The sequence below is a fragment of the Sphaerodactylus townsendi genome, linkage group LG06, assembly GCF_021028975.2.
Source record: "Sphaerodactylus townsendi isolate TG3544 linkage group LG06, MPM_Stown_v2.3, whole genome shotgun sequence".
NCBI lineage: Eukaryota > Metazoa > Chordata > Lepidosauria > Squamata > Sphaerodactylidae > Sphaerodactylus > Sphaerodactylus townsendi.
Genome location: NC_059430.1, coordinates 4,479,990 through 4,491,386, shown reverse-complemented (window position 1 = coordinate 4,491,386; position 11,397 = coordinate 4,479,990). Strand labels below are relative to the sequence as shown.

The 11,397-nt window shown below is 45.0% G+C and overlaps 1 protein-coding gene across 1 annotated transcript; it reads right to left on the bottom strand.

Moving 5' to 3' along the window:
- Positions 1-584: 584 nt before the first annotated feature.
- Positions 585-1,541, bottom strand: LOC125434653 (olfactory receptor 5V1-like). The gene has a single exon (XM_048500195.1). It carries the CDS (start codon positions 1,539-1,541, stop codon positions 585-587), a length of 957 nt encoding a protein of 318 aa, XP_048356152.1.
- Positions 1,542-11,397: the final 9,856 nt, after the last annotated feature.

Below are 11,397 nucleotides of genomic sequence, written 5' to 3'. Positions count from 1 at the left end.
AGTGGAAGGGACGGGAACGAGGCGGCTCCGTCTTGAGTCCGCATCGCCGTCCTGCCCGACCTCCGCTTACGCCCATTCATGCGAGCGGGCTTGCCCCACGCCGCCAGAACTCTTTACGCGTGAGAGCATCCTGGCCATGCGGAAATGGCCAAGGTTAAGAAATACAGTTAAAATTACTAATTTCCAGTATAAAATTTGTAACAGTTTCACAAAAGAGCACATCAGAGCTGTTCAGGAGATTGGGTATCTTATAACACTCATGCCACTGAGAACATTGCAAGAAAATGGCATTCATGTATTTCATGCGTATCTGATTGTATTTAGGGCATAGAAACAGAGAATGGTCAAGTGTTTCAACCGTAGTCATATCACATGAACAAACTCTTTTAGAACGTTCCATATTCTTAAATCTTCCCTCCAGCAGAGCTGATGACAGCACATTACATCTTGCAGTAGCCGAGGCTCTCCTCTGGGTGGGATTAATCAGCAGAAGAAGAGATGCTGCCATAATTCCACGCTCGCATGGGATTAATAATGTAGTGGGAGAACAGGTTGTCTTGGCAGCGCGAGTCAAATTATGAAAATCAAGATATAGAGTGGTGATGCTTAGACTTCCTCCAGCTGTCCACTGCCTTCTTCAGGGCCCCCTTCACCTCCTTGTTGCGGAGGCTGTAGATGAGGGGGTTCAGCATTGGGGTGATGACGCAGAACATGGTGGAGACCAAAGTGCCCGTCGCCAAGGAGTAACCACCACTTGGACTGTTATAATTCAGTAATGCATTCCCATAGTAAATGAAGACAACAATGATATGAGAAGCACAGGTGGAAAAAGCTTTGCGTTTGCCAGTGGTGGAACGGATCTTCAAGATGGAGGACAGGATGAAGACATATGAGAAAATGATGAACAGGAGGGGCCCCCCACCCACAAAAATGCTTGCTATGCGGATTGCCAATTCATTGATGTGTGCATCATTGCAAGCCATTTTCATCAGTGGAGGGAGATCACAGAAGATGTGATGAATCTGGTTGACTCCACAGAAGTCCAACCTGAAGCTGAGAGCTGTATGAAGAGTGGAGTTTAGGAAGCCCCAGATCCACGTGGCAAAGGCCAGTACGGTGCACACCTTGGTGTTCATGAGGCGGGAATAATGCAGAGGTTTACAGATGGCAGCGTAGCGGTCGTAGGCCATGACAGCCAACAGGCCACCCTCTATTCCCGTGAAAGACATCAGGAAGAACATCTGGGCCATGCACTGGTTGTAGGAGATGGTCTGTTGCTGGCACAAAAAGTTCACCAGGATCTTAGGAACTGTGACTGAGGAGAGGCAGATATCTAAGCAGGAGAGGTGGCTGAGGAAATAATACATGGGGGTATGGAAGCTGGAATCCAGCTGAATCATAGTAAATATCATGAGGTTCCCCTGTACCGTGACCAAGTAGATGGCTAGAAATACCAGGGAGAGGTAGGTGTGGCCGTATGAAATTCCAGAGAAACCCAGGAAGACAAACTCTACCACTTGCGTCTGATTCCTGATTCCCATTGAGAATGAGGAAAAAATAGTTGACTGAGAGGAGACATTTTGCTTGGTGAGGATACTTTGGATGACTCTCGGGGGACTGAGTCTCTGTGAAGTCATGTAGAAGAAGTGGGTTCATGAAATTGAGCCCCACATGGATATTGTCAACCTTTATTGGCATGTCAACATAAAAGACAAAAAGAATATATCCAAATATAATACAATAGATCTTGAGAATCGGCCACAGTACTATAAAAGTCTTACTCTACATTTGTTGATGCATCTCAATATCAAGACATGGAAATTTGGATGTATACATGATCAGTGTCACTATAAAACAGCATGAATCACTAGTCTTAGAGTCTTAAACCCCTAAACCAGTGGTGGTGAACCTTTGGCACTCCAGATGTTATGGACTACAATTCCCATCAGCAACTACAATTGGCCATGTTGGCAGGGGCTGATGGGAATTGTAGTCCATAACATCTGGAGTGCCAAAGTTTCGCCACCACGGCCCTAAACCAATGGTGGCAAACCTATGGCACTCCAGATGTTCAAAGACTACAATTCCCATCAGCCCAATTGGCCATGCTGGCAGGGGCTGATGGGAGTTGTAGTCCTTGAACATCTGGAGTGCCATAGGTTTACCACCACTGCCCTAAACCGAGTTGCACTCTTACAAGTAGGTAACTCTGCTTATGACTCAGATATGGCCAGGAGACTGGTCCTAAATCATCCACAAGACTTCATGTCTGAGTATCTGAATGCAAATATCCCAGACACTACAAAGCTCCCAATGAGCTCTAAGCACCAAGTACACCTGAGGATATCCACCAAGAGACCGGAACTTCCTCCCCTCCCCCCATGGTGATCCTTAATTGTCTGTCCAATTTCGATTTATGGCTACCAATCTTGATCCTCTTTGATCTGAGATTGCAAATGTCTTAGCAGACCAGGTGCTCAGGAGCAGCAGCAGCAGAAGGCCATTGCTTTCACATCCTGAACATGAGCTCCCAAAGGCCCCTGGTGGGCCACTGCGAGTAGCAGAGAGCTGGACTAGATGGACTCTGGTCTGATCCAGCTGGCTTGTTCTTATGTTCTTATGTTCTTAAGATCTCCATTCAGAGGCCTTATTGTCATCTCAGACCCCTGACTGGACTTCTCCTCTCTCTTCCCCAGCTGTTCTGTTTATCTCCACTCTGTATACATGACCAGTGTCACTATAAAACATCACGAATCACTAGCCTTTGAGTCTCAGAGTAAATCCCTGAACTGAGTTGCACTCTTCCAAGGAAGTAACTTTGTTTAGGATTACACTGTCTCAGTTACTGCCAGGAGTTTGTTCTTTTCAAATTTATGAGACACCGTTCCCAATATGGGCTCAGGAGAACCGTTGTTGACCTTGACCAAAGAGCTCATGGAGGATGCTTCTGTAGGTCAGAAGAAGAGGTGGCCCCATCTGTCAGCTGAACGAGCCCACTAGAGAGGCTAGAGACCCAGAACAGAATAACCTGAGGGAGGGCTAAGAAACAAAAGAATGTGGCTTATTGTAGATTAGAAAGAAACTAACTTATATCAGTGGGCAGAATGTGCTGAGTCCTGTGTGCAGAAGCAGCTGAGAGTGGGAAGAACGGCCAACTTCAGAGAAGTGAGCATGTTGTTCAAAGATGGGGTATCTTGGTTGGGGACCAATAGATGTTCATTTATGTCAGTGATGGCGAACCTATGGCACGGGTGCCAGAGGGGCCACTCAAAGCCCTCTCTGTGGGCACGCACAAACAGAGTTCATCATGGGGGGAATTGCCCCCCCCACACACACATCTGGGCTGGCCTGGGCCACTAGGCTCGATTATTAGCATTAAACCTAAGACCTAGTTTTGGGGAAGCAGTATAGGTAACTTTGTTAAGCGCTGTTAAACTCCACTGATTTTCATGCAAAGAACTAAAGCGCGATCTTTACCTGGGAGTAAGCTCGGTTGCTGGCAATGGGGCTTGCTTCTGAGTAAACCCTCCTACGGTCGTGATTCACCCATTCGAAGAGTTGCATGGTTGCTTCAAAGCAAAGCCAACAACTACCACCAAGCTTACTCCCGAGTAACACATGCCTTGGAGCCAACCTTTTTTTCTAAACTAAAACCTCAGTATTCAGGTTAAATTGCCGCGTTGGCACTTTGCGATAAATAAGTGGGTTTTGGGTTGCAGTTTGGGCACTCGGTCTTGAAAAGGTTCGCCATCACTGATTTATGTGATAAACTTGTAATCAATATTTTTAAAAAGGTTTGGCTACAAGAAAATGTAGCCAGAATGAACCCATGTTTGTTTAACATATTTTAGGATGTTAAAGTAAAGATAACTTTGCATGGTCTTTGAAGTCGTACGATCTTTCGTTAGCCAAAAACTTGCAACCTTATCAAGTGGGATGGGTGCAGTGGTGGGATTCAGCCGGTTCGCACCCCTTCGGCAGAACCAGTTATTAAAATGGTGCTTGTAAACAACCAGTTGTTAAATTATTTGAATCCCACCACTAGACAGGTGGCTATTGTTAGCAGATGATTCTAGAAACCTATAGATTTGACTTGATTTGGGAGCTTCTTGTTTGTGACCTGTCAGTCTTGCACCTGGTCACCTTTTATCATCTTGGTAGCAATAGTGGATTCTGTAGTTTTTTGGAGTTAGTCAATTTGCTGCAAAGAGGACCTCTGCTGCACTTGAGATTATTTTAATGGCTGCTAGAATTAAGCAGAATTATGCCCTTATATAAAGCAGTGGTGCGACCGCACTTGGAGTCCTGTGTCCAGTTCTGGTCGCCACATCTCAAAAAGGATATCGAAAGATAGAAAAAGTGCAGAGAAGGGCAACGAGGATGATTGAGGGACTGGAGCACCTTCCTTGTGAGGAGAGGCTGCAGCGTTTGGGACTCTTTAGTTTGGAGAGGAGACGGCTGAGGGGGGATATGATTGAAGTCTATAGAACTATGCTTGGTGCAGAAAATGTTGACAGAGTAGACATTTTCTCTCTCTTACTCACAAGACTAGAATCAGGGGGCATGCATTGAAAAATGCTGGGGAAGAAGGTTAGGACTAATAAAAAGGAGAGTCTTACTTCTTCAACGCTTAACAACGTATGATTTGGTGTTTGGAATATGCTGCCACAGGAGGTGGTGATGGCCACTAACCTGGATAGCTTTAAAAGGGGCCTGGACAGATTTATGGAGGAGAAGTCGATCTCTGGCTACCAATCTTGATCCTCTTTGATCTGAGATTGCAAATGCCTTAACAGCCGAGGTGCTCGGGAGCAACAGCCACAGAAGGCCATTGCTTTCACCTCCTGCCTGTGAGCTCCCAAAGGCACCTGGTGGGCCACTGCGAGTAGCAGAGAGCTGGACTAGATGGACTCTGGTCTGATCCAGCTGGCTTGTTCTTATGTTCTTATGTTCTTAAGCATAGGCTCGGAAAACTGTTCCCTGGACTCCAAAGGAGTCATCTCCCTCCCTTTCTCTCTTGGCAAATGAACCCCCAGCAGAATCCATACATCTGATCATTTCTTGCATCTTTCCCCTTCTTTTTCCCCTGTTCCCTTTTCTCACCTCCCCCACTGCCGATGTTTTAGTGGAGATGTCCTTAGAACAGGATTCCTTGGTGGGATGTCCTGCTTACTTTACTTTGGGAAGCACAAGGGCCTTATAAGCCATAATAAATCTGTGTTACTATTAATTTATTGAAAGATTATCTTGATTGCAGAGATTCAAGCTGCCAGAGTGGCAAAGACACTAATAGTTGTCCCTCATTCCTGTATATTTCACTATTCTAGGAAAAAATATATGTGGTACCCATTCCATTCTGCTACACTAATGTTAAATCTGAACATAGCTCAAGAAGGCTCACGTGGCTGAAGAAGCTACCTGTTTTCCTGCCTGCAGATTGAGAGAAATTTGCCCAGCACCTGGAAATATGCTGCCCCACCCCCAAGTTACTCACCTTTGCACAAGTCAAGTATCTGGCCCTCCTTGTCTTCAAGTCTGTCCATTCTTGTTCATCCTGTCCTCAAGATGAGAACATCTAAAGTTTTCAGGATGTTCGTGCAGGATGGCCCCTAGACATGGAATCTGTTCAAGACCTTGGAAACGTCTCTCTGCCTGCAACATGAAGTCTCTGACGCCCTGGAGCAGCCAGAAGTATACAAAGCTGATGTATACTGTTCTGGGACTTTGGGCCTTGGGGATACTCCTGGACTGCAAACCCGCAGGGAGTGCAGAGCACTGGCTGGAAGCTCAGAGGACTGGAACAGATTCTCTCTCACAATTATATAATTGATACCCAAAGGGCTGTCCAGAACATGTCAGAATGCAAAGGGATGGCATGGCAGTTGTGTCCTAACCTTTCTCCCTGGGGGGCATCCATTGAAAATGCTGGGGGGAAGAATTAGGACTAATAAAAGGAAACACTTCTTCACGCAACACATGATTGGTGTTTGGAATATGCTGCCACAGGAGGTGGTGATGGCCACTCACCTGAATAGCTTTAAAAGGGGCTTGGACAGATTTATGGAGGAGAAGTCGATCTATGGCTACCAATCTTGATCCTCCTTGATCTGAGATTGCAAATGCCTGAGCAGACCAGGTGCTCGGGAGCAGCAGCAGCAGCAGCAGCAGGCCATTGCTTTCACATCTTGCATGTGAGCTCCCAAAGGCACCTGGTGGGCCACTGCAAGTAGCAGAGAGCTGGACTAGATGGACTCTGGTCTGATCCAGCTGGCTTGTTCTTATGTTCTTATGGATGCTGAGAAGAAATGGCTTTTTCCACATGAAGTCTGAAGGAAACTCTGAACCATTATTTCCCTCTGGGCTGGAGGAATCAGGAAGTACACGGTAGTTGCTCATGTAAAAAGAGTGAAACTTATTTCTGGGACTCAGAGAATGGTTGACCAGTTCAGTTATTGATTTAAAACGTTTCAGAGCCACCTTCCCACCCAATTAGGGTTGCCAATGAGGCAAAGTTCAAAATATTTCAGCATTAAAATTTCAAGACATTAAGAACAGCCTTTAAGCACAAGGAAATATAAAATACAGGGGAACCTCGGTTTTCATTGCCTTCGGTTTTCATCGGTTTCGGTTTTCAATGATTTTTTCAGTGAAAAATTTGTCTCGGTTTTCATTGATTTGCCTCGGTTTTCATCGATTTGCAGTAAGGTGCAGGGGTTTGTGGAGAAAAATCACCCGAACAAAGCTGTGTTGAGTCCTTTATTGTTCACCCTTTATACATATGATTGTACTCCTGTCTATCATAGTAACACCATTATCAAATTTGATGACACAACGGTGGTGGGGCTCATCTCTGGAGGGGATGAGTCTGCCTATCAGAGTGAGGTGGACCGATGGCTCTCATGGTGCAGGGAAAATAACCTGGTTCTTAATACTAACAAGACAAAGGAGCTTATAGTGGACTATAGAAGGAATAGCTCAGGAATTCAGCCCTTGACTATAAATGGAGATCAAGTAGAGCGGGTGGCTAGTTTTAAATTTCTGGGCGTTATGATTAAAGAGGACTTGACCTGGGGTGTACAGACTGCCGCGGTGGTTAAGAAGGCCCAGCAAAGACTGTACTATCTGAGATTTTTAAGGAAGCAGCAACTGGATGGAAAACTCCTGGTGTCCTTTTACCGCTGTGCTATAGAGAGTGTCTTAACCTACTGCATCTGTGTATGGTTCTCCAGTTGCACAGTGGCGGATAGGAAGGCGCTCCAAAGGGTGATCACTACTGCACAAAGGATTATCAGCTGCCCTCTCTCCTCCTTGGAAGAACTCTATAATTCCCGAAGCCTAAAAAAAGCCCAAAATATTCTGAGGGACCCGTCTCATCCAGCACACTCTCTTTTTGAACTGTTGCCATCCGGCAGACGATACGGGTCTATCAAAACTAGGATAAAGAGGCTTAGAGACAGCTTCTACTCTAGAGCTGTGGCTATGCTGAACTCCGCGGCTTCGTGTTGATGTGTTTGGGGCTGTGTAGGGATGGGTGGAGGAAGGGGAAAGGGAGGATGGGGTATGAGTCTGACATTGTGTGCATCGAGGAATGCTGCTGTAAATTTCGTTGTGCGTGCACAATGACAATAAAATGCTTATGCTTATGCTTATGCTGTGGTGGGCCGTGTCTGCAACTTGTTTAATGACAATGTCTTGCCCCATTTCAGACAAATCTTAAAGAGGCGTCAGAAACAGACCTCTATGGACAGCTTTCTGGTGCGACATTGGTCCACTGGCTCTGAAGCTGGTCCTGGAGCTATTGTTTGTTACTGTTTTCAGCATTAAACACTAAGTTTATTCAGAGGTGGGATCCAGCCGGTTCTCACAGGTTCCCGAGAGTAGGTTACTAATTATGTGTGTGTGCCGAGAGCGGGTTACTAAATTGGTGATTTTGCCACGTGATTTTTGCCTTCGTTGCGCCCCTCCTCTCAGCAGTAGCGCGCAGAACTGGAAGCAGTCTAGCAGGAGGTGCACCGGCGTGCGTGGCAGCCTGCGCCTGCGTGCATTCGTTTCCCGCCCAAGGACTGGCGCAGCGGCTGCGTCCTTGCCACAGCTCCGCCCAGGAATGCCCCGCCCCCAGAATGCCCGGCCACACCCCCGTCGCGCCCCGCCCAGCCCCACTGGTGCTACGCCACAGTTTGAATCCCACCACCATGGGAACCTGTTACTGAAAAATTTGGATCCCACCACTGGGGTAGCCCCTAGATGTGGAATCTACACTCGGGCTTGGAAGCCTCTTTCCTCCTCCAGCATGAAGTCTCTGATGCCCGGGAGCAGCCAGAGGTATTCAAAGCTGGTGCTGCCCTGAGGGCCTAATCCTGTTCGAGGGCTGGGGGCCTGGGGGATGCTCCTGGATTGGAAGCCCCCAGGGAGGGAGGAGCCCCCTGGCTGGAAGCTCAGAGAATTGGGACGGATTGCCTCTGCTCTCAGCAGCATGTTTGTCAAAGAGTTCTCCCAAAACCCAAGCCTGGATGTGTATTACTGCCAGGAACGGACTCTAGCGTATGCCTATCCTTTTTAATGAATTGTTTAAAATGCCCATCGCCAAAGTTGTATAACTGACAACACAGAAAATTCTATTATTACTAGAATAAGTGTTCTCTGCAGGGAGTCCAGAATGTGGAGCCTTTTAAGCCCTGAGTTGCTGTTTTTGATGGCTGCATTTGGGTAGTTATTGTCTATGCAAGCTATTGGCAGTTTGAATATAATCTATAGTGGCTGAAGAATTTTTTTTAAGATGCAAAAAGGAAGATTCACTGCAAGATGCAATTCAGAAAGTATATAGACAGATAAGCAGAACGGGACACTTGAAATGCCCTGGTTGCTTGGTACGTGAGCTCACTGTGCAATTATCAGTATTTGAATACCCTGAAAGAAACTTCCAATACACACTCTGACATTACAGTAATCTTAATACCAAGGAAGTAATTTACTTAATTCAATGTTCTCGTAGATATCTGTACATGGGTGCCAGTAGACACAGAGTTCGTATCAGAATTTCTGCATATTAAAAATAAAGTCCCAGATGCCCAGTTAGTTAATCATTTTACACAAATGGGACACACAATGTTATTTTTTTTTATTTGGCATTTCCAAGCAGATAATTATAATTATTCTGATACAGAGACAGTGTTTTATTACAACAAGAAGCCAGATTTATTCGTTTACTTGACACAGTTAGTCCACATGGACTCAGTACAACTAATGACCTTTCCTGTTTCCTGTACTGGGAACCTATTTCCATGCAGGATCTAACTAAATGTACAGAAGACTTAAATGTAACTAATGATCTTTCATGTTTTTCATACTGGGGATCAAAGAATATACAGGATCTAACTAAATGCTCTTATTCGCTGAACTGCTTTTTCTTTTTTTTAATATAATTTTTATAATGTGCTCTAAGTGTATGCACGATCTGCTCGACTGATATACAGGCTGGCCTTAGATTGTACAAGGTTCATACAGGAACAGAACTTCTCATATACCTTATTAGAAATGCAACACATTTGTAGTTTTTCAACTGTATAAAGTCTTGAAATGCGGTTCTCTCATTGAACTCCTTGAGTTTTGTTGTGTTGTTTGAAGGGTTTTTTGTCTACTGCATGTACTGATGTTTTGCATTTTGTATTCTGTTTCCTCAGTATGTTAAGTTTCCTTCTTAATTAAGCTTTATACTCAGCATTGTTAAATTCTGTGATTCATTTTAATGATCTTTTTTGGAGAGCAAGACTGCTGAAATCTGAATGAAATTGTCAACATTAGCTCTCCTCCAGTCCTCTGGGACTTCTGTTCTCCAGGACTTCTCAACGATTATGGCACGTGGACTTCTGCCTGATTTTTTTAATACTTTGTGATGTAGTACATCTGGCCTTGGATATTTGAATTCATTAAAGTATTCAGGTATTCCTGTACTCGCTCATTGTTTATTCTGTGCTGAAATTTCCCTACTGTATCTCCTGATCCATTTTCCTCCAGTTGAGTACTGTTTTTCTTTTGGGGGAAAAACAAGTCAAAGGCGTTAAGTAGTTCTGCCTTTCCCCTGTTAGAATTTCACCATTTTCTCCATCCAGGGACCCTATCATATCCTTTTTCCTCCTTTTGCTACGGACACAACAAAAAAAGCCATTTTTATTGTTTTTAACATCTCTCATAAGTCTGAGCACACTGTGAGCTTCAGTTTTTTTACTTTCTCCCTATACGTCTTGGCTATTTGTTTGAACTCCTCGTTGTGATTTCCCTTCTTTCCCATTTCTTGTACATGTCCCTTTTATCTCTTAGCTAACCCTCCGCATCCCCCATCTTCCCAGAAGTGGGTTTTCCCACTCTCCAGGCCAGCATTTTGGAGCGATTGGATGGGCTTCCCTTGAAAAAAAAATTAAACACCTTGATCTATGGCTTGAGCAGTAGGCTCTTGAAATTGACATGAGATTTAAAGTCAAGGCAAGTAACATGAGACAACAGATGCTCCCCCCCCCAAAAAAAGCAACAACACAGAGCAAGGAACTGGCAGGCCAGCAAACTGACGGCAGGGTGTAAGGTGAACCCCCCCCCAAGTGATTTTAAAGGCTTCTCTGCTAAGCTGAAACCTACAGAGTTAAAACCTCTGAAAACATTTATTTCTCTGAAAAGCATCGTTCTTGCGAATGTGCCAAGATGCATGTGGTCCTGACCGCAAACTGCTTGCCTTGTAGCAACTCAAGAAGTACTTGCCAAAACCACCAAGGTTTCTCTGAGAAACACGTCTTTACACATGCCTCGGTGTTGTGTCCTTGTGATTCTCAGAAAAGCCACCTGCTTCTCTTCTCCTCCTGACCCCCTCCCCAGGGAGCTTTGCTTCATGGTTATCTGTGACATGCAACTATCTCAAACTATAGCTGGAGCCAACAAACTGGTCGTCAACCACGTATACCGGAATGCATCCAAATTTAGACAAGACTTAAACAGGAGGAAGGAGGAGGTGAAATATCAATTAACCAATCATTAATTCAATGCTGCTTGTTGACGTATCATAAAAATGAATGTATCGCTTGCAAAAGTCGTCCTGGACCCAGTTAAGTTTAACTGTTAAGAGCTCTGGTAATAAACTTTCACTGATTTTTCAACCATTTGCCTTTTTGCAACTGAATCGCGTGGTCTTGTGACTGACACTCAAGGGGCAGAGTTGCCAACGGCAGGGACCACTTCAGAGCAGGAGGATTCCTGTTTGTAGAAAACATCATGGAGAAACCTCACTGGGAAGTAAACAGGGACACAGGAAGCAATAGGCTTACTTCTTCCTTACTACTTTTCTATGTCTTACTACAGCAAAATAAAAGTCCGGTTAATCCTAGAGATCACACCGTTCTGGAGAAACTTGCC

Excerpts from the sequence above, each read along its gene's own strand:
- LOC125434653 (XM_048500195.1), bottom strand. The coding sequence starts at position 1,541 with ATGGGAATCAGGAATCAGACGCAAGTGGTAGAGTTTGTCTTCCTGGGT.